This window comes from Macaca nemestrina, chromosome 2 (assembly GCF_043159975.1).
Source record: "Macaca nemestrina isolate mMacNem1 chromosome 2, mMacNem.hap1, whole genome shotgun sequence".
In the NCBI taxonomy this organism is placed as follows: domain Eukaryota; kingdom Metazoa; phylum Chordata; class Mammalia; order Primates; family Cercopithecidae; genus Macaca; species Macaca nemestrina.
In genome coordinates, this window is record NC_092126.1 from 182,785,515 (window position 1) to 182,807,499 (window position 21,985).

At 37.0% G+C, this 21,985-nt stretch overlaps 1 protein-coding gene and 1 long non-coding RNA gene across 31 annotated transcripts in view; one reads left to right on the plus strand and one right to left on the minus strand.

Moving 5' to 3' along the window:
- Positions 1 to 21,985, plus strand: part of ABI3B (ABI family member 3 binding protein) — a 244,785-nt gene that overhangs the window by 89,610 nt on the left and 133,190 nt on the right. For all 25 annotated transcript variants that reach the window (XM_011734009.2, XM_011734020.2, XM_011734013.2 and 22 more), the window contains exons 3-6: positions 2,091 to 2,159; positions 5,920 to 6,052; positions 18,235 to 18,416; positions 18,971 to 19,023. In XM_011734009.2, coding sequence (XP_011732311.2) covers positions 2,091 to 2,159; positions 5,920 to 6,052; positions 18,235 to 18,416; positions 18,971 to 19,023 — 437 coding nt within the window. The remainder of the gene's footprint in view (positions 1 to 2,090; positions 2,160 to 5,919; positions 6,053 to 18,234; positions 18,417 to 18,970; positions 19,024 to 21,985) is intronic.
- On the minus strand, positions 1,675 to 21,911 carry LOC105477485 (uncharacterized). Of its 6 annotated transcripts, none has more exons than XR_011620393.1 (7): positions 21,865 to 21,911; positions 21,272 to 21,420; positions 6,516 to 6,618; positions 4,905 to 4,969; positions 4,292 to 4,432; positions 2,259 to 2,384; positions 1,675 to 1,792 (listed from the first exon to the last, which is right to left on the minus strand). It is a non-coding gene; the product is annotated as an uncharacterized lncRNA (long non-coding RNA). The 6 variants fall into 6 exon arrangements; XR_011620389.1 differs by having other exon boundaries at positions 21,812 to 21,895; XR_011620390.1 differs by having other exon boundaries at positions 6,428 to 6,618; positions 21,812 to 21,895.

Consider the following 21,985-nt stretch of genomic DNA (forward strand, 5'->3'; position numbering starts at 1 on the left):
TGGAATTATATGATAATGGATTCCTCCAATGCCTTAAATGAGTGAGGAGGCAAGAAAATGCAGACATGCTTATTGCTTCTGTTTCCCCCACTCACATGCACGCTCTATTGTCCCATCAGACTTCCCTTACAAAACACAAGTTCAAAGATGAAAGGATTAAGAATGTCAAGATAGTGACAGCAGGACCTTAAGCATGGGGCCCTTCTGAGCATGGGGCTCCATGTGACTGTATATGCCACATGCCCATGAAGTCAACCCTGCCCCAGTTATCTCATCTACAAATTGAGGTGATAATAGTAGTGCCAGGTAGGATTGCCATGAGGGAGTAATTAAGTTACGAATATAAGGTTCTCAATATAGTATCCTGCACATAGAAAGCACTCAGTACATGGTAGTTTATTGCTGTATATCTCAAAGAAATCAGGAAATGGCTATTGTATTCCTACTAGGAAACTTGTTTATTTGATTTGGGTCCAGCATTCCTTATATGAACCTCACTAAGCAAGATGTGCTTGCTTTTTTTTTTTGAGACGGAGTCTGGCTCTGTCGTCCAGGCTGGAGTGCAGTGGCCAGATCTCGGCTCACTGCAAGCTCCGCCTCCCGGGTTCACGCCATTCTCCTGCCTCAGCCTCCCGAGTAGCTGGGACTACAGGCGCCCGCCACCACGCCCGGCTAGTTTTTTGTATTTTTTAGTAGAAACAGGGTTTCACCGTGTTAGCCAGGATGGTCTCGATCTCCTGACCTCGTGATCCGCCCGTCTCGGCCTCCCAAAGTGCTGGGATTACAGGCTTGAGCCACCGTGCCCGGCCGCAAGACGTGCTTTCAAACACACGAGACAGAACAGAATGAATGCTCCTTTATCTGTGGTGGGCAGGAGGCAACTGTACAATAATGAGGCGAAGGTCTGAGGTGAGTTCATCAGGTTGCCTAAGTTAATTTATTCGGTGGTAATTACTGCAGCAGGTTATAGCCAATAGTGCTATGTAAGGTGTCCTGAAAAAGACAAAGGCATAAGTTACTAAGAGAAGTTGAGTTGCCAGGTTGTCTCCATCTGAAAAGAGGTCAGCTCTGCAAAGCCTTGGGCAAGAAGGCCTCTGCTCCAAACTCATGGAGGGGGCACATTTGAACCCAAGATGAAAACAAAACAAAGATATGAAGTCTGCCTGAGTAAGTACGTGTGAATTCTGGCTGACTACAGCATCCAAATGAAATTTCTTATAGAATGAGTTTCAGAGTTTAAAGTTCCAGAGAAACATTGTAAAGAATACTCATCAATCCATTAATCCAATAGAGTTGCTTATAAAATACTGTTTCATATGCCCACAATGTATTTGGTTTATTTACATATGTGTACCCAGCCATTCATTTTGCAAACATCAATTTTTAAAAATTTATTTGATAAATTATTAGCTCCTTATTGAGGTAGCATATGCTGATTGCTTTAATATAATTTTATTTAAAACTTAAATACCTTGAGATTACCTACATACATTTCATTGAAATATATTTAAAATGAAAATTATGCCAACGTATAAATTGTGACTGTTTAAAAATTGCTCATTAAAAATGACTAGCTATGAAAACAGGCTGAGCAATTACATAAACAGGATAGAAATTAAGAAAGGCATTATAAATATTCCTGTTCCCATTGAAAGTGAGTGATTTCAGCTCATACAGGTGAGGCCCACGGTGTCTTGTGCAAGCAGAATTTTTCCTTCTCTGGAGCATCAGGATTGGCTTTCCTTGAGGAGTGGTGTAACAGGATGGACATAATCTGATTTTCTAAAAATAACTTTGCAGAGAAAAGAACTGATGAAAACAGCGTTTAAAATCTGTGTATAGCATGATTCTTTTAAGACTTCTCCCTCACCCTTGCCCATTTGGTTTGGAAAATCTGGATTTAATTTTCATTTTAATGACTTAATAAACCTCTCAGGAAGTGTTAACTTTTCAGATTACTGGGTCCTTTCGCCCCCTGGAGCTGCGGTTATGGAGGATGACTCAGGGAATGCTGAGTCAGGGTAGGGGTGTGCTGCCTTCAATGCTGGTTCTTAAAGTGTTTTTCTGATAAATAATGTTATTGTTTCCAGATGCAGAGCCAAAATATCTGATAGTTGTGCGACCTGCTCCCCCTCCAAGTCAAAAGAAGTCATGTTCAGGTATAGTCCTTTGCATTGATTTTTTTTTTTTTTTTTTGGTCTTTTATTGACTCTAAACCATGACTTTTCATCTCTTTTGGACCCATGGAGACCAAATACCTTGAGAAGCTTTAGGAATGTAGAGGAGGTGTCAGCCCTGGGTCAACAGGTTACCCTTTTGGAGAGGTAACACAGCCTGGTAGTGGAGACTACTTCGGATTTTCTCCTGGTGCCACCACTTGCAAACTGCAGGGAGTTACAGAAGTTATTGAACCTCTCTACTCCTGGATTCTGCTGCGTCATAGGGTTGTTGCTGAGGATTAAATGAGTTAATGATGGTACCTGGCCTGTAGTCAGTGCTCATTTAGGGTTAGCTCCTATTAGCCTGTTTCTATTTTGCAGTGTGTGAACTCAGGCTCAGTATTGTGCCTTTCAGATGTTAAGGGCACAATTTTATGTCTCACCTTTTCTAAAGGAGACTGTTTACATTTTAAAAGGGTAACTCATGTATGTGTGTTAAATAGATCAGCACGTTGGTTTTATTTACTCTTTATCTCTCCCTTCTAAACCTCTTCATTTCAATCAAGAAAGGATTTCTTCCATAAAAATAAAAATAATAGCAACACCCATGTTTCCCAGTCTAGGAAGACTTGAAACAGGAAAGTAGATATATAAATAAATAGAAACTTCATACATAACTAAAGATTAAAATTCTATGTTATCTAATTTCACTACCAAAACTTCTTCTCAGATCAAATACTATAGCTGACCATTGTTATAAGGAAGAAGCTGTGAATATGCTTTTTCTATCTGATGTTGCATCTTCCTAACTCTGTATAGAGTTGATCACAAAATTTTGTTTGTTCTTTTCTTTTCGCTTTTTTTTTTTTTTTTTTTTTTTTTTTTTTGAGACAGAGTCTTGCTCTGTGGCCCAGGCTTGAATGCAGTGGCGTGATCTCGGCTCACTGCAAGTTCCGCCTTCCAGGTTCATGCCATTCTCCTGCCTCAGCCTCCCAAGTAGCTGGGACTACAGGTGCACACCACCACGCCTGGCTAATTTTTTTGTAATTTTTAGTAGAGATGGGATTTCACCATGTTAGCCAGGATGGTCTCGATCTCCTGACCTCATGATCCACCCTCCATGGTCTTCCAAACTGCTGGGATTACAGGCGTGAGCCACCAAGCCCAGCCTGCTTTTATTTTTCTAATGTGAATTATCTCCAAATAATTATTTCCAAAGCACGTTCGTCTTTTATGGTACACTGGATACCACACAATAAAAGGATCTTTCTGTTTGTTTGCTGTATTTTTCTAGAGGAATAAAATGGGAGAAAGAGCACTCAGCTATTCAATTATACTGAATAGCTTAAATCAGATATCAGTTGCCACAATTCCCTCCCCTCTTTCTGCTGATTTCCACTTCTTTTAAGAGCAGCATTGAGTGGTTAAGCATTTTGAAAAATACTAATTCTTTTTCCTGGCCTCAGATCATCCCAAAGCAAAAGGGAAATTCCAATCGCTCCTTACAACTTGTTAGTGAGAGTTGTCCAGACAATTTTCCACATACTTGAAAATAGATGTACTCTCAATATTTCAAGACTGTACTTCAGAAATACTGAGCCACAAATTCAAGAAGCATCAGTGTGATTCCGTGGGATCTGTTTTCAGATGAATACTCATTGAACTGTTTCTTGATAGAAATATGATCATAGTACAAATATACAAAATTATATAAGGAACGTCAAGAGAATGGTAATGCCTTAGCACTTTATAACTTCATTTTATTTTGAGGATTCTATGACATTAGCCTTAGAAATTATTGTTTACTTTATGACCAGCTCAGGAAATTGCTTCATCTTGCTCAGGATATAACACCCCACCTTTCTTTTTGGATAGCAGATACAATTTTTGTTTTTGTTATCTGCATTTAGGAATAACATAATGACTAAATAATTAGCTTCCATTCATTCTGTATTTGTATCTGCCACCTACATTTTAATGATTTAATTATTTTTATATTAAGATTCAACCTTACTGAAATAGTTATTCGGTCATACAAATAATTGGGAGACCATTAGGTTCCCTTGGTCACACAAGCCTTGGGTTCCTTACATGGAAAAATATATCTGTCTTTCATTGCTAAATGGCATTACCTTTAGACATTGAGAGCCAAGACAGTGATATCATAAAAATAAAACTAGGTCGTGATAGAGGAGACCCAGGATTTGAATTTTGACTTTGCTCTTAGTGTGACTTTGGACAATCTTGAAACTTCTCTGTGCTTTATTTTTCATCTGTAAAGTGAATGAGATCGTTGCATCACATTAGTGAAAATCAACTCAGGAATCGAAAAGGGAAGATCAGAATCATCCCAGGGCTTGTTGAAACTACAAGTGCTGCTGCCTTCACTGCAGATTCTAATCTGCCCTCATTGGAGCTCATACATGACGATTTAAATCACCATCATATGGGGCACAATTACAGCTGGGTCTGCAAAAGTTAGAGAAGAATAAACCCATGTTTCCAACCATGTAAATGATAACTATCTTTGAAAATTATTTCAAATATCTTTAAAAGTCAACTATCCTATAATGAGGCAATTTGCCACCACTAGGTTAGGTGTATTCTGTGCTAAGAAGGGTTCTTGCTTGAATAACAACTTACAGAACTTAAATTAACAAAAGGAACAAGCCTGGCACAATTTTGAAGAGCATTTGATTCAGATGACCACCAATAGGCTAATGCAAGGGGCACTCTCCTACTTACCTTAATGGAGGTCGCAGGCCATTTTGCCATTTGGTTCCCACTTCATTAGATAGCACAAGTTCTTTCTAGAGCAAATACGACATACATAGTCTCATGAAATAAAAGAGGGAATTCAACAGCAATACAAAGCATGTATGTTTCATGTTCTATATAGTTTTATTAGACTTTCTATCGGATTTTTATTTACTCTAATGATTTTTAATGAGTCAGTGTTGGTTTTCATGGTTGAGGTTCTTCCTGTTTTTCGCTGCGCTACTTCTGCAGTTTCAGATAATTTTGAAAGTGCAAGTGCCTGCTCCTGTGTCCTTGAACACACTCTCCAGTGATGTATTAGCATAACCCTTGGCATTATTTAGATCCAGTTGGCACCATCAGAACAACTGTGCTTCCTGTGTTACAACTCCTACTCTTCCAGCGTTGTTAAAAAATGTATTTGCCTTTTCCATTTAGGTACTCATTGTAAAATATACTTATTACAATAACATCAAGGGATTCTACACTTCTAAACAGGTTGTAAAAAAGATTATAACCTACAATCTAGATAATAAGCTTTCTTTTCTTGTCTTAGATGTTATTTCATACTCATTCACAGTCCCGGGAAAAATAATAAACATGCTTTCATTTTATTTGTAAAGGAAATGAAGTGTGTGTATGTGTGTTTGTTTATTTCACTCATCACAGCTAAGACCTCTATATCCTTCCCGGACCCACAAGAAAATAAAACTAGCTATAGCTGGATATTGTTAATGTGCATACACGTACAACATACATATACATGTGTATGCATATATACATATGCAGACATGCATAGACACAAATCTGAAAAAGGTATTTCATTTGATTCACATTTAAATTCATGAGCAAAACTTAGTAACAATGTGGATTATTCTTAAAGGAAAGGAACTCGATGTTTTCACATTTTTCATCATCTTGCCAAGTCATCTTTATGCATTTTACCAGAATCATGGCAACTTACTAAATGTCTCCTGAATTAACCTGTATGCCACCTCCACAGGTAAAACTCGTTCTCGGAAACCTCTCCAGCTGGTGGTTGGTACTCTGACACCGAGCTCGGTCTTCCTGTCCTGGGGTTTCCTCATCAACCCACACCATGACTGGACATTGCCAAGTCACTGTCCCAATGACAGGTAATATTAGTACTTGCTTTTAATAGCATCTGTACATGCTTTAGAAGAAGATGTAAGTATCAGGACTATTAGCATTGACTTAACACCTATTAGCTGTATCCTGTTCTAGGTGTGAGGGGAACGAAGTCAGGGGCCCTGCCCTTGAGAAGGTTATCTACCTAAATAGAAAACACATACATGTAATTTTTTTCAAAAATCATAAACTATTATACAAGGAAGTAGGAGTCAATTAGCAAATGGGTGGTATCAATAATAAGTGCAATTAAAAACTCAGAAGATGGGGCCAAAGGCAGTTAAGAAAGACAATTATAAGTTGGAAAGTTGATAGGAAAAGGGTGGATCTTCGATCTCACAATTGAAGCGCTTGAATCATACTTCTCAAAGTGTGGTTCCCAAAGCAAGCAATATCACCATCTCTTGAACTTGTCAAAAAGGTAAATTCTCAGGTCCCCCTCAGACTCACTGAGTGAGGAACTCTGAAGGTGGGGCCCAGCCATCTGTGTTTTCACAAGCCTTCCCGGTGATTTTGATGCCCACTGCAGTTTGAGAATCACTGGCTTCAAAAACTGAAGAGAGATACACAGAGAAATAAGCAGAGGAAAAGCAAGTTGGAAATGAAGCTACCATTTTCTTTGGAAGAACAAATGGGAAAAATCTAAGTATATTTTAAAATTACTGCCATTCATCCATCCAACCATTTGATGCATGTATTTAGATGCATTGGATGGATATGTACTAGGCATTGTGCTACATGCTGAACCATACTTCTAGGTTGTTTATAAAATGATGTTTGCTTATCATAAATATTTACTATATTAACTTCAAAACTCAGAAATTTGCTCTGGAAAAGCATTCAAAATTTTCAAGCTTCAATCAAGGCATTTTATTTTTAGTTTTCTATTTTAAATACTTTCGAAGTGATTTTTACATTTCAGAAGTTTTCTTACTCCCTTTTTGAATAAAAAAGATTTATTGAGGTATAATTTAAACACAGTAAAATGTACAAATATTAGTGTACAGTTTGAGTTATGACAAATGCATATGACCATGTATCCAATACCCATCAGGAAATAGAAAAATTGTATCACTCTAGAAAGTACTTTCCTCCAGAAGCAACCATTGATTTGATTTCTATCACCGTAGATTAGTTTTACCTACTCTAGAATTCCATATAAATGGAGTCATATAGTATGGGTTTTGTTTTTTGACTGTCTTCTTTCACTGAGCATTGAGATTCATTCATGACATTGCAGATATCAATAATTCATTCCTTTTTGTACCCCTGAGTAATAGTCTATTATGTGAATATTCTAAAGTTTATTCTCTTGCTGATGAGCACCTGAACTATGTTGTTTTATTTTTATGAATACAGACTGTATAAACATTTTTGCATAAGATTTTGGTGGACATACACTTTAATTTCTCTTAAATAAACATAAGTGGAATTTCTGAGTTATAGGAAGATGTATATTTGACTATTTGACTATTTTTTACCTAATTTTTCCATCTACATTCCCACACGCATGTAGGAGAGCTCTGATTGCTCCACATTCTAAAGTAGCATTTTGTGTTTTCAGCATTTTTCGTTTTAGCCATTCTAGTGCAGTAGTTTTTCATTAAAGTTTTGAGATGCATTTCCCTTATACTAAGGCTATTGCATACTTCTTAATGTGCTTTTTTGCTATGTTTATGTTTTTTGTAGTGTTTTATTTATTTTTATTTGTCCAAATCAAACTAAAATGAAGGCACTTTAAAAGTGTTTATAAGTTCTCTATTACCTTTCATCTGATGTTGGGAAATCTAGACTCAAGAAAATCAAATTTTCCTTCATATGCCCATAGTTCTCAAGGGATGAATACTTGGGAAAACATGTAGAAGATATTTCCAAAACCCAATTTTTTGAAAAATAATTTTGAAATGTTTCAAAGAATATGAAATATTTTTTATTTCACCCACCACTAACCCCATGACTTATTTTGTTTGGAAAATGGACTCGAAAGAACATGATAATTCAGATTCCTAATGGATTGGTCTAGGCTACTAATGCTGAGAAAATAAACATTTATGGATTATTCTTTTTCTTTTTAAAAATTATCTTGATAGAAAGTTATGGAGAGAGGAAGGAAGAAGAGAGGAAGGAATAAAGGAAATTTGGTAGTTTTACAGCAAAATGCAACCTGATTTTAAGGGTTACTCAACTTGCTTGATAAATCTGTAGGACTACTTGTTTCAATAGGTTCAGTAACCTGACAAACTGAAATTTGGAGTAATTTCTTCCTCCTGCACTCAATCCTCTTCTCCAATTTCACTTTGTCTTACTGACAATAATTCACTAAATTATTACTGTGAAATAATTTATCTGATGACTGATTCTAATTGATAGATGTTGCCATGGTTTGACAGCATCTGGAGATAATGAATATATAGAAAGTTAGGACAGATGACCTAATGGAGCTAGGATTCTAACCCAAGCCATTGACTCTAAGGCCCAAGCTACTCAGACCACACATGGATCTTACCCTGACCCTCACCCGCTTGCATACACACCCTGGCTCTACTCTTATCAAATAGATGGAATTATGCACATCAAATCACAATATTCAAAATTGATAATTTCATTTTGAATAAAGTCTTTTGAAAGATACAATAATGACAAGCAAGATATTCTTGACCAAAATGGGGAACCATCAGGACATGAGTTGAAGGGAAGAATTAAACAGTAATGACTAAAAAGGAGTATTTGGAGTACTTGTAAATTTCATTTCCCCAGGCTTCCTTTCTCCCTAATGAGCATAGTTAATAAACTGACATTTAAAGTCTTTGTGATGTTTGAGGAAAAAATAATAGTCCTGATTTAAAAGCCTGGAACTACTGTACATATTAGAAGCATCCACATAAATCTGCCAGAACTACAAATTAGTGTAATTAGCAGCAGACTAGACTTGGAGAAATCTACCCTCATATGTTCATGCAGAATCTTTTTAGAATTTAGACTAATCCAGTAGGTTAGTATCAGCAATAATAGCTAAAAATGATGGTTATTTCCTGAAAATTGGAAGATTAATACAGCTAAAGTTTTCCTTTAGAAGTATCTTTTTACAAAACCATTGCAATCTGAATGCACTTGGCTTGCTACAGGAACACCAATTGGTATCATTTTAATTCATTGATATTTGGTTCCCTCTGTACGGTCTGATTTTTTAAAAAAATGATTTACATTGGTTTGTGCAGCCTCATTTATCCTATGCAAATAACTTAGTGAAATTTGTTTTTAGATTTTGACTATGGACTTTTACATCAAAGCTCTTAGGTTGTAAGTTTCCAGTTAGAAAACCCTCGTTGTTTTTGTTTTGTTTTTAGCTTGGAAGTATCAATGAAATGTCAATTTATCCTTTGTGGTGCATGTTTCTATACCTATTTGTATAGGGTCTATATGGGTCTCCCATGCTTTAAGATTCTTTTCTGAGTTCACATTGGAGAGCAGATGTGCTTCATTTACAGTTTTTATTCTTAATAGGTTTTGAATGGAAGAGCATACACATTTGTCTTCAATAGAGCCTCAATTTGGAAGAAAGCTTTCAAATTGGCCCTGATGAAGAGTCAAATGTTTTTAACCCAAATTTATTTCACCATTAATAGCTTATTTTTTCTTTCTCATGTTTCCAACTTGTTAAAGCTTTCAAGATTGTTTTAGTTCTCACTCTTTGCCAACGTATTAAAGCTTTATGAATAGCTTAGAAATCACTTTCGCATTTTCTAACATTCTCATCTTGTGGGGTTTTTTTTTTTTTTTTTTTTTTTTTTTTTTTGAGATGGAGTCTTGCTCTGTGGCCCAGGCTAGAGTGCAGTGGTACGATCTTGGCTCACTGCAAGCTCTGCCTCCTGGGTTCAGGCCATTCTCCTGCATCAACCTCCCGAGTAGCTGACTACAGGACAGGCGCCCGCCACCACACCTGGTTAATTTTTTGTATTTTTAGTACAGAGGGAGTTTCACTGTGTTAGCCAGGATGGTCTTGATCTCCTAACCTCGTGATCTGCCCATCTCAGCCTCCCAAAGTGCTGGGATTACAGGCATGAGCCACCACGTCCGGCCATGTTTATTTCCTCTTAATGTAGAATGAGGGCTCTCCTTTTTGGTCAGTCCAGAGCAGGCTTTTGCCTTTTCTCTGCCCCCAGGTTTGTAAGAAGCGAGTATTTTCAGTGTCTGAATTCTCACCTGATTGATCCCAGTGCCCTGTTACCTGTCTGTCTTGCCATGTAAGTTTTAAGCTTGGTGAGGGCAGGGACCACGTGTGTCTTGCCCGCCATTATTTCCCAGTCCCCCAAAGATAATCAGGAACATAGCAGGCCCCAAATAAATACATGATGAATGAAATAACCAGTGAAATGTCAACATTCTCACTTTTATGTGTTACCATTACCTCAAACTCAACATGACAAGATTAAACTCAGACTTTTTCTCTTGAAATATCACCTCACTTGTCTGTGTATTGCTTTCTGAGGTAGTATTCGCTCTACTTTAAACTTCGCTCTAATTTAAAACTTCATTTATTTTCTATCTTTCACCTACTATTGTTTATGAAGGCCCCAAGATACATTCCTTTTGCTTTTGGGATGTATCCATATCTGCAGCTGTGTCTTCTCCTTCTCCATTTCACACTAATGTTCCCAATCCAAGCATGCCTCACCTTACCCTGGATTCTGGCAACAGCATCCTGGCTACATTCCCTGCTATATTCTTCCCGCAATCTATTCTAGCTTCTGCAGTACTGAGGAAATCTGGACTATCCTTTATCAGCTCACTCTTTCCTCATCCCGAGTTTATCTTTACCTCTCTTATCTTCTTTCCAAGAAACACGATTCTGACTTCAGACAGTGCTCATGATCCTATCTTTCCCATGTCGTCTAAGCCTTCACTTCCCCAGTGATCTCCTCTCTCTGCCATTTGCCCTTTCGGAGCCACTGGTGCCCTGCCTCCTGCTGGCAAGCATGCTCAAAGTTTCTCTCCTTGAAAATAAAGCCTTCTGTTGATCCTGTTATCTATGCTAAGCTACATTTCAGTCTCTTTTAATTTCCAAACTTTTCAGAGTTATGGCTCCCACATTCTGATTTCTGCACCATCCACACAGTCCTCATCCCTTCTCACTAGTTTCCATCCCTTTTCCACTGTTCCACTGAAACGTCTCTTGGTGGTCACCAATGACCAATTAGTTACTAAACCCATTAGAGTTTTCTCAGTCCTTATCCTTCTTAAGCTTTTCTTAAACTCTTTCTTTGACATTTTTATTTAGGTTTTCCTCTTGCCCCTTTAACCGTTTGTATTAGGGTTTCCTAGAGGGACAGGACTAATAGGATCGATGTACATATGAAGGAGAGTTTATTAAGGAATATTGACTCACACGATCACAAGGTGAAGTTTCATAATAGGCCGTCTGCAAGCTGAGGAGCAAGAAAGTCAGTCCACGTCCCAAAACGTCAAAAGTAGGGAAGCTGACAGTGCAGCTTTCAGCCTGTGGCTGAAGACCCAAGAGCCCCTGGCAAACCACTGTCATAAGTCCGAGTCCAAAAGCTGAAGACTTGAAGTCTGATGTTTGAGGGCAGGAAGCATCCAGCACAGGGGAGAAAGATGGAAGCTGGAAGACTCAGACAGTCTAGTCCTTTCACCTTCTTTTGCCTGCTTTATCCTAGCTGTGCTGTCAGCTGATTGGATGGTGCCCACCCAGATGGAGGGTGGGTCTGCCTCTCCCAGTCCACTGACTCAAATGTTCATCTCTTTTGGCAGCACCCTCACAGATACACCCAGGATCAATACTTGGCTTCCTTCAATCCAATCAAGTTGACACTCGATATTAACCATCACACCTTTCCGTTTCTCCTTTATTCACTTCTTATTACATCTCCTAAATACGGAATCATGTTCTATCCTTGAATCTCTTATCTGCAGTACCCTTCTTATCTTACCTATATCTAGTCTTTAACAATCCCTGCTATGCACAACAGTGCTTCTCAAACTCTGTGCGTGCAAGTCATGGAGGGAATCTTATTAAAATGCAGATTCTGATTCAGCAGGCCTGAGAAGGAGCCTGAGAATCTGCATTTTTAAAAGCTCTCAGAAATTGCTTTTGTTGCTGTTCTACAGAGAAAAGAAGTGGTAAGTATGTTAAATGACTTCCAGGGTTGAACCTCTGACCTGGGCCCATTTTCAAGTGACTAAGAATATGTTTTCAGTTGTCCATGGAATATTTTCATCACAGTAACCAGGTAACAGTGACTGGCACCTCACACTCAGACTAAATTCATACTTTCTACACTATTAAAAGGATACCTTTCCCATCACTTTATTCTCACTTTTGAACGAAAACTCAGTTTTAACTTTTTCACTTTCTTTGGTACCCATATCCCATAAGGAGTCTGGTTTCATCCATTCTTTCTTAGAACTGTAACTTTATTTTGGTTTTTATATGTGTGTGTGTGTGTGTGTGTGTGTGTGTGTGTGATTCCTTTCCTTGTTATCTCACATCTGGACTATGCCTTGAGATGCTTCCCTCCAGTTTCTCTGTGACTTATTCTTCCACAACTGGTAATTCTAGCTTCCTTCATTACTGTTCAACTTTATTCACCTACTGAGGAATTGCCACCAGCTCCCCACTGCCTAGGAAAATGAGTCATAGAATCTCTCAAGGAATATACCTCAATGCATATCTGAGTCATGCTCTTGAAATGAAGTGTAAATCCAATCCACTCTGCTTTCCTGGGGCCTGGGTAGTATGTCCTGAAGTTAAACCACATCACTGGAATGGGGTTCAAAATGCAGCCTGTCCATTTCTCAGGTTCAGGCTGGATAGTGCCACACCCAGTCCCACCTCTGTGCTGTGTGCTTTGCATTCTGCCTTCTTCAGTCATACACATATGCATGTCTACCTCTTTCATTGGAGTGCAAGCTCACTTTTGAAACTGCAGAGCACCACTTACTTCCATCTCACACAGAACCCAGCATTGTATTTTACAATAGTAGTTCTCAACATATAAGTGAACATGCAAGTGGGATGTCAAGAAGGGACTTTAAAAATCATCTAGCCAGTCTATTCAGCTCTTGAAGCTTCTTTGCAACATCTCCCATCCAGAGTCCACAGTGAGCATCTCCAGGGATGGCATGATAGCATGAACATTGAAGATACAAATTCTGGTCACACTGACCTGAGTTCAAAACTCTGTTCTATTATCATTTTAGTTGCCTTAGATGGGCTACTTAAATGCTTTTAGTCTTGCTTTTCTTATCTCCAAAAGGGGGTAAGTAATGTCATAGGGTTGTCAAAATTTAGTAAGATGACACATGTAAAATGGTTAATGCAATGTCTAGCATGCAGTGAACACTCAAAATTATACTGTCTGCTGCTAGCCTTCTCATTGCTTTGATATTATTTATTTTATGTTATAATTGCCAACTTCAGGCAAGCCATTGCATTTCAGATAGCACTAATATCAGTAGAAACATTTCTTTTGTTGTACTTAAACCAGCCACCAGTGGGTGATACTATATGAAGAAAGGAGATCTTGGAAATAGTTGACCAGTTTGAAAATTATTCACCAGTCCAAAGATACTAAGGACCTAAACTGGGGCTCACATGCTACCTTGGAATAGAGGAGAGGCAAGTGCAAGATAATTCATGTAAGAAAACATACTTGGATTTGACAACTGATTGGACGTGAGGGGAGAAAGGACTCTGAAGTCACCAGAAATGGGGATCACAAGAGAAACAGATTTGGGAAAGAAAATGAAGAGTAGATTTTAAGTTATGAAATTCATGGAGGATTAAGTAATTTGATCATAAGGTTTTACTATAATAAAGAGGTCAGCCACCAGATTGCAAAGAAATATAGACATTTTTGAGAGTTAAGAAAGTGGGAGAAGACATTAAGAAATTTCATGTTAAAATATAAGTGGCAGGTTTAAGAGAAAAGTACAGTTTTAATGTTGTTGGAGTAGAATGAAAGATATTTAAACAGCTTTTAGACTTGGTAAGGTCCGTAAAGAATCAAGAGAAAGGCTGGAGTCTAGTGGAATAAGGAAGTGGAATACAGTTATGGAGAAGCTTATCTTTGAAAAGATGAGAATGCTTTTCCCCTGAAATCAGAGTGGGACAAGGGAGAGAATAAAGGGGAAGAGGGCAGGATTTTTCTCAATAGTTACAGTCTCAGTAAAGCAAGAAGCAACATTGACAAAAGGCAGTGTCAGGAAGTGTTCGTTGACATGAAGAGTCAAAATTGTGGGAAATAGATGTGTTAGGAAATGTAAAAGCAGTTAATCACGTAGAAATAAAAGCATTCCTGAGGCAAGTATGGAACACCCAAAAGAGAGTCAACCACGTACATTAAGCTGGGGTAGTTAGTAGAAGGACTAAGCTTGGTTTGGTGTTCAGTTTCTCTACTTCGTGTAATTTACTACCAGTTACATCATAACTTCAGTGTATGGGGTTTCTACTTCTGTCTCAGGTACTTAATTAGAATGGAATATCCAATGTGTTGCTGGAATAAGTTTTTAGAAACAGGATCTAAAAGATAATGGAGTCCAGTCCCCCCTCTAAGAAACTGATGCTTAAGAGGGTGGGAAGATGCCCCCCTCCCAAGGTCATGCTGCTAGTTTGCAGCTGACTAAAATCCTAGTCAAGCTACTACCTGCATTTCTGCTACCTTTTGAGGAGCTGTGGATTTTCCAATGTTATAACAACAATCACTGGCAGCATTGAGACTATTCGGGTGGCCCAAGTGCAGAATAATGCCGGTTGAACCAAATGCTACCTTCAACAGTTTCTTACCTCTTAATTAGGATATGAGATGCTCTTGTTCTTAAAATCCAAATTGCTGGAGGCAGACTTTCTAGAAGTCTAGTCTGATGACACTCATAGACTACTGCCTGTATTTTTAATAGACTTGTTGCCTCTCCGTGCACTTGTGCTCAGTTTTAATCATTCACAGAAAAAGGGTCAACTAACCTTTGAGAGAAGACTGTGACTGTACGTTATGGTAAATCTACATTAAAACAAAAACGAAAAAGCCTTCAATAATGTGAAATGCTGATTACTTTTGTTTTTCTTCCATTTTGGATCATTGTGTCTGTCTTTTTTCATCTCTTTTGTCTAACACCACAGTTGAATGAGTCCAGTGCAGTACAAAAGGCATTCGATTAGGAGTCAGAAATTGGCATTTGTCTGGTTCTGTCACTGATTATCAGGGCTTAGACACTTTTGGGGCTCTCTTTTGCTTGTGTGATAATTCTTTCTCTGCTCAGAGTTTATTGTATGGAAAACTGAAATAGGTAAATAAAAATCGTAAGCCCTGTGCAAATGTATAATGCAGAAATTTATTGTGTTTGGCTTCAATTTGCATTGGTTCTGTAGGAATGGTGCATTGTGCAATGATGTGTTGCAAAATATAATTGTAGACCTAATGGCTTAAATCAGTATGTCTTGGATATTGAATAATTGGTCATTCAGAGATATTATATTCTAATTTTTAAATGATCCTTTGAGCACCATGTATTCATTCCACAAATATCTATGGAGCACCTACTATATACTAGGTTATAAAGAACTGTTTATTATCATAAGACCTATATTTTGTCTTAAAATCAATGAATATTTACTTCACCACTTTAAGTATAGTTAAGTGGCATAATCTGCTCTCTGCTTGAAAAAAAATGATAGTGCTATAAAACAAAATTGGAATTTGCCTATAATATACAAGTAGTACCAACTGAGATGGTGTTGTAAAGGACAAACCTAACTAGGAGAAGAAGGGCAAAATGCCTAAGCCTTTATTTTCCTGAAAAACTTGGTTTAAGAGGGTATTTGAAATGCCTTGTGATCACAGTGGAAAAGATTTACACTCTGGATTTTTAAAACATGGTGAAGTTTAGGATTTTTTTTTTTTTTTTAAGAACAGAACATTTCTGTCATTTTATTCATAAGAAGGTTATGTGAGATCAAGTTGACTGCAAAGCCTTGAATCTGACCTTCGGTAGTTCTGTTAGCAACGGGACCCCTGCATCACGAAAGCATTAAGTACTCAGAAATGTATCTACTAGAGATGCGTAATTTTGGTGGCCCATCTGGTCTGATTTTAGCTTCTCAACATTTCTCTAAGAGCCAGGACAGGGGGAAAAAACAACAACCAAAATTTCATGCAGCATACTTGTCAAGAAACGCATTTCATAAATCACTGATATTTTGACTCACAGGATACAAAGAATTTCTATTACATTCTGTTACAATTCAATAATATAACATTTGTTTCCAGTAGCAGTTAGTGTTTTGGCTGGAACAGCCTCCTTCACTCATTCTGTTTTCTGCTACTTTGGAATGGGGGAATGGAGCCCTGAGCACAGCTTTCACTAGAAAGGAGCAAGCTAATCAGTGATCGCAAGCCTTTCAGTGGTTTGTGCCTAGTGAGAAAGTAGGCTGAATATACAAATGCATCTCATCTCTCTCTCTCTCTCTATTTATTAAACTACAAACCTCCTGCTGATTTCATGAACATACTACCTGTACACCAGACCCCCAACTTAGAAGAGCCCAAATTTGATTTAAAGCTCTGCTGTCGCTTTAAGATTCTTGATAACTTTTGAACAAAGAGTCTACATGTTCATTTCATATTGAGCCCCACAAATTAGGTAGCCAGTTTTGCTACTCATCTCTACACACTGGGATTGTTCTGGATCATCAAGAGCTTAGGCTTGAGATTTAGAGAATGTCCAATAAATGTTTTCAGAATGAGCAAAATTCCTGATTTTTTAAAGCTTTAAATAAAAGCAAGTAACCTTAATCTTACTCCATTTAATTTAGCTGATGTGAGGAGTGGAGGAAAGGTACTACACTTTTGAGGAAAATTTTAAGATATAAGAAAGACCCAAAAATAGTTTACCCATCCCTATGTTTCCATCATCATAACATGGCAGCTACTATTTTATTCTATTAACTTAGTGTTTATTTAAAAATAAAAAGCAGATGAAGTTTACCTATTGACCCCACGTCAAGTCCTATTTTTCTCCTCACCTGCTCACTGGGAGTTAAAGTACTATCATAAATGTTGTATCCTTCCAGTATTTGTTATCCCTTTGCAGTGCCAGGAATAATATTTGGTAACATATTTCGTATGTCTTAATATTTATGTAAATTATAGGAAACGATATTCACCAATCTGTAATCTGTTGTTTTTATTTGATATTTTGTTTCTAAAATCTATCCACATTGATACATGTCGTTCTCCCATTCATTCTCTGTATATAGTAGTATACTGTACTTGATCTGCTACCCCACTTACAGAGGCTGTTTAAAGTAGAACCAGAGGAGTCTTTCTTTGTATTTTGATTCTGCCACTGCCACTGGTACAAGTCAGTAGCTGGGTGATACTGGACAAGTTAAGTGAATGTTCTGAAACTCCATTTTCACATTTGTAAAATGAGATTAATAATTTATACCAGTTAAGATGTTTTCGGGACAATTAAACCAGGTAATATATGTAAAACCTACGTTCAAAAAATAGTAGTAGGGATTATTGTACACATATATATGTGTATATTTATGTATATATGAGTGTTATGAAGTCCTAAGTAAATACATAACAGTGATATTGAATTGGCATTGTTTAACTTTTTTTTATTGTACTCTTGGCTATTGGTCTTCTTTTTTATAATAAAAACAGCTCAACCTTAAAATGCAGTACTAAGTACATCTTAGTCTTAGGTTCTTTTTTTTACAAAATTGAATGATATTACCTCTAACATATCCTCCATGGATGAAAAAGCCTAAATTCATACAACTATGAAACTACCATATTATTTATAAAATGGCACCTATGTTCCGCTCTATGTATAATTGGAAAAGAATAGTGTTTTCCAACTTTCATCTTGCAAAGCAGCAAATAGTAGAATGAGAATTCTGGAATTCTATCAGGCCAAAACTGTGCTGCTGCAAAGACCCCAACTTGCAATGAGAAATTAAAAACCTAAGCACACATTGAGCTTAGTTTTTTAATGTTCTCTGCAATTTTGTAAAAACTTGGAAGAGAAGCCAATATTACATAGTATCCCAAGTTGGTTGAAATCTGTAATGAAGTAAGAAACTTGAAATAACATTCTGAATCCCCCTGTGATTTTAAAGCATGATATTCTGGCTATTCAACAGATTTTATACAATTCGCTATCGAGAAAAGGATAAAGAAAAGAAGTGGATTTTTCAAATCTGTCCGGCCACTGAAACAATTGTGGAAAATCTAAAGCCAAACACAGTTTATGAATTTGGAGTGAAAGACAATGTGGAAGGTGGAATTTGGAGTAAGATTTTCAATCACAAGACTGTTGTTGGAAGTAAGTACCTAGAAATGTGTGTTTCAGTAAGCTTTTGTAATTTTTTCTTAGTTACCTAATTTTTGATTATGTTATTCATTGTATAATATGAAATCAGATAACTCCTAAGCTCTAGTATTTACGAAAATATAGAAGCAAACAGGATATATTGAGCATTGATATTTCAGAATCTTTTGTTATAAAGTGATTTATAAAATAAGTAATAAAGATTTGATGCCTCCCTTGATGTCGTTGGTTATTATATTATAGTAGTTTAAAATCAATCCCTGACCTGCAAACACCGACTGAACCAGAAAAACAATAACATGTACCAGTGTTCAGAATGGAAAACTAGTCCAGTAGAGGTGCCCAAAGAAAGACTTTCGGGAACCTTGAGCTTTCTTCCAGTCATCCCGTCATTAAAACTTCATAGGCATCAGTGTTTAAAATTATAGCAATTAAAATTATACATCCAAGTTAGAGGATGAGTTGAAATTGTCTTTATAATGATTAACTAGAGTTGACTTAGGAGCCAGAAGAATAGAAATAATGTCATTTTTCCCTTGTCTCATCAGGTAAAAAAGTAAATGGGAAAATCCAAAGTACCTATGACCAAGACCACGCAGTGGTATGTAACAGTTTATTTTCAAGAATGTTTTTAAAAAAAATTGTATCTGCATTGTTAAGGAAATCATCTTATTAAAAGATACTGAAATTAGATTGACTATGAAACAGTGGATAAAGTACTTAGTTTTAGGAATTAGTTTCTTTTTCTTAATACTAAGTAAAAGCATGATTTCAAATCATCTCTGATTTGTTTGAAGTTCTAAAATTCTGAGATTCAATGTAGCTTATTCTAGTGTTTCAGTATTCTGGGTATTTCAAGGTTATACATATTATCTTCTGTCGATTGCTTTTTAATATAATGTTTTAAGAGCAAATTGATACATGCTTTATGTACATTGCTACAGCTTAAACCTTTCCTATTTTCTATCATACCCTACTTAAAGGAGCCAGTCTTTTTCGCAATGATGGAGCAACAAGTTTGATTTTGTAAAATGCCCAGCCTTTGTTCAGTTCAGACAATGTTTGTGTTTTACGAACCAGGCATTTCCCCATGAATCAAAAAACATCCTTTTCTCTCTCACTGCAACCACTTGGTTTCTCATGCTCTCTTTCCTTCCACTTTTCAAAATCTATTCTCAGGAAGCATCATGTTAAGTATACACCCCACCTGGGATAACTGTAAGTCATTGTTAGAGCCACCACAAACGTGTTCGCATTTCAAATCTCATACCCAGTGATTAGTTTGGTGCCAAAATAATTGCAGCTTTTGCCATTAAAAGTAACAAAGGACATTATATTACCGGGCAGAGAGAGGAGGCACTTCAGTGAGAAGAAGGGAATTTGATGCTGGCTTTGGTCCCTAGATATTGGAAGTATCTTACAGTCAATTGAATGTGCGAAGACTATTTGTGGGTGGAATTTTGCTCTCTGAGATGTGTGCTTGAGGTGTGTGGCCAAATATCTTTTTATGTCTAATTAAGTAGTCCACAGAATAGCCCCATGGATCCTGTGGCCCAGTCTGGGGAAAAAAAATAGTAGTATATAATTCACTGGGATTAAAAACAAAAACAGGGCCAGGCGCGGTGGCTCAAGCCTGTAATCCCAGCACTTTGGGAGGCCGAGACGGGCAGATCACGAGGTCAGGAGATCGAGACCATCCTGGCTAACACGGTGAAACCCCATCTCTACTAAAAAAACTACAAAAAACTAGCCGGGCGTGGTGGCGGGCGCCTGTAGTCCCAGCTACTCGGGAGGCTGAGGCAGGAGAATGGCGGGAACCCGGGAGGCGGAGCTTGCAGTGAGCCGAGATCCGGCCACTGTACTCCAGCCTGGGCAACAGAGCGAGACTCCGTCTCAAAAAAAAAAAAAAAAACCAGAAGATCGGTTTTGGTGACAGAAAATAGTCTTAGATAAAGTAGAACTTACTAAAAGTCTGCCTAAGGCAAATGTTGTTTATATGGTTTGAAATGGCAGAAAAGTGTGTTCATTGTGAAATTATTAAATAATATTATGAGACTGTTATAATTTCTAGGAAAATATTTTGATGTATTTCAGATATTAATACAAAAAAGAGATTGCAGGTAAATTCCTAGGCCTGTTTTTTTCTCTCTTTTTTTTTTTTTAACTTATCTGTTTAGTTGCTTTTTTGTTTTTAAGTTTTGTTGCTTTTCAAATTGTCTAATACTTAAATATTTAGAATATTAAGTGGGAAAATAAGCATTAACAAGGTTACCTATAACAAAACTACCTCTATAAGGGTAGTATAAAACCATTAATAGTCTGGTAAAACTTTAGAGCATCTTTTGTTTTCTAAGCATGTTTTCATTACAAATTAAAATCGTACTATATTTGCAATTTTCTATCTTGCTGTTTTCACTTGGTCAAAATATGTTATGAACATATTTCATGTCATCAAATGCTCTTCATAAACATAATTTTAATTGCTGTGTACTGTATCACAAATGCATGATTATTAAGTTTCCAATTTGTAGGCATTTATTTCTAATTGTTTTTAAATTGTGGGTGATGTTATAGTGAGCACTTACGTTTATGAACACTTGTGATAAAGCTTTGTTCACAATGCTGATCATTTCCTTAAAATAGATACTTAGAATAGGAATTAACAATTCAGAGTTTTAACATTTTTAAGCCTTCCTAGTACTATGGTCAGATTTCTTTCCTGAAAAGTGGTACCAATGTATAAACTTGGCAGCAATGTATCAGTTTATGTTGCTATAGTACCCTGATTGCCAACTTTATATATTTTCATCACTAAATTTTTGGCTAATGTAATAGCTTATAATCGTTACCTTAATTTTTATTTCTCCAATTGCTGATGAAGCAGTAGTTTCTTTACTTGTTTATTAGCCAGTTGTATTATCCATTTAATGATGTTCTCTTGCAGTTCTTTGTTTGTTGGGTGTTTCATGGGTTCTTTTTAGAACTATATAGTGTAAGACTGTATACATTAAAGAAAAATTGACCTGTTGATACTATCTAGAAACATTTTTCTCACATTTGTTATTGCTTAAGTTTGCTCATAGACATTTTTGAAATAGATAACTCATGAAATCTCCTTAACCAAATTATTAGACTTTTCCATTGTGATATCCTCAATTGCATTATATTTTAGAAAGACCCTCCCTCTCTAGAGAGCAGATAAATATTTTTCCCCTTTCTTTTCGTTTTGCAAGTGGTTTGATTTTATAATGATTCTGTGACCTTTATTTAACTATGGTATATAGGAAGGTTCTGTATTGATTAGCTGTGTATTTTTCCCCCAAATAACCAACTGGCTTAGTACTGTGTATTTATGTATTGAATTGTGCCTCTCCCTAAGGTTCCTTCACCTTTGTCTCTTAAATCCAGTCAACATTGTGTAGGAAAGGTAGATCTGCTGTACCTCACACACAGGCAAAACAGTGGGATAGAATGGCTCTTTCATCCTCTTCTAGAACAATCCTCACTCTTTGTTGTGAATGGTTTCCTAGGAAGCATACATTGTCTCCTTCCCTCTTGGCTGT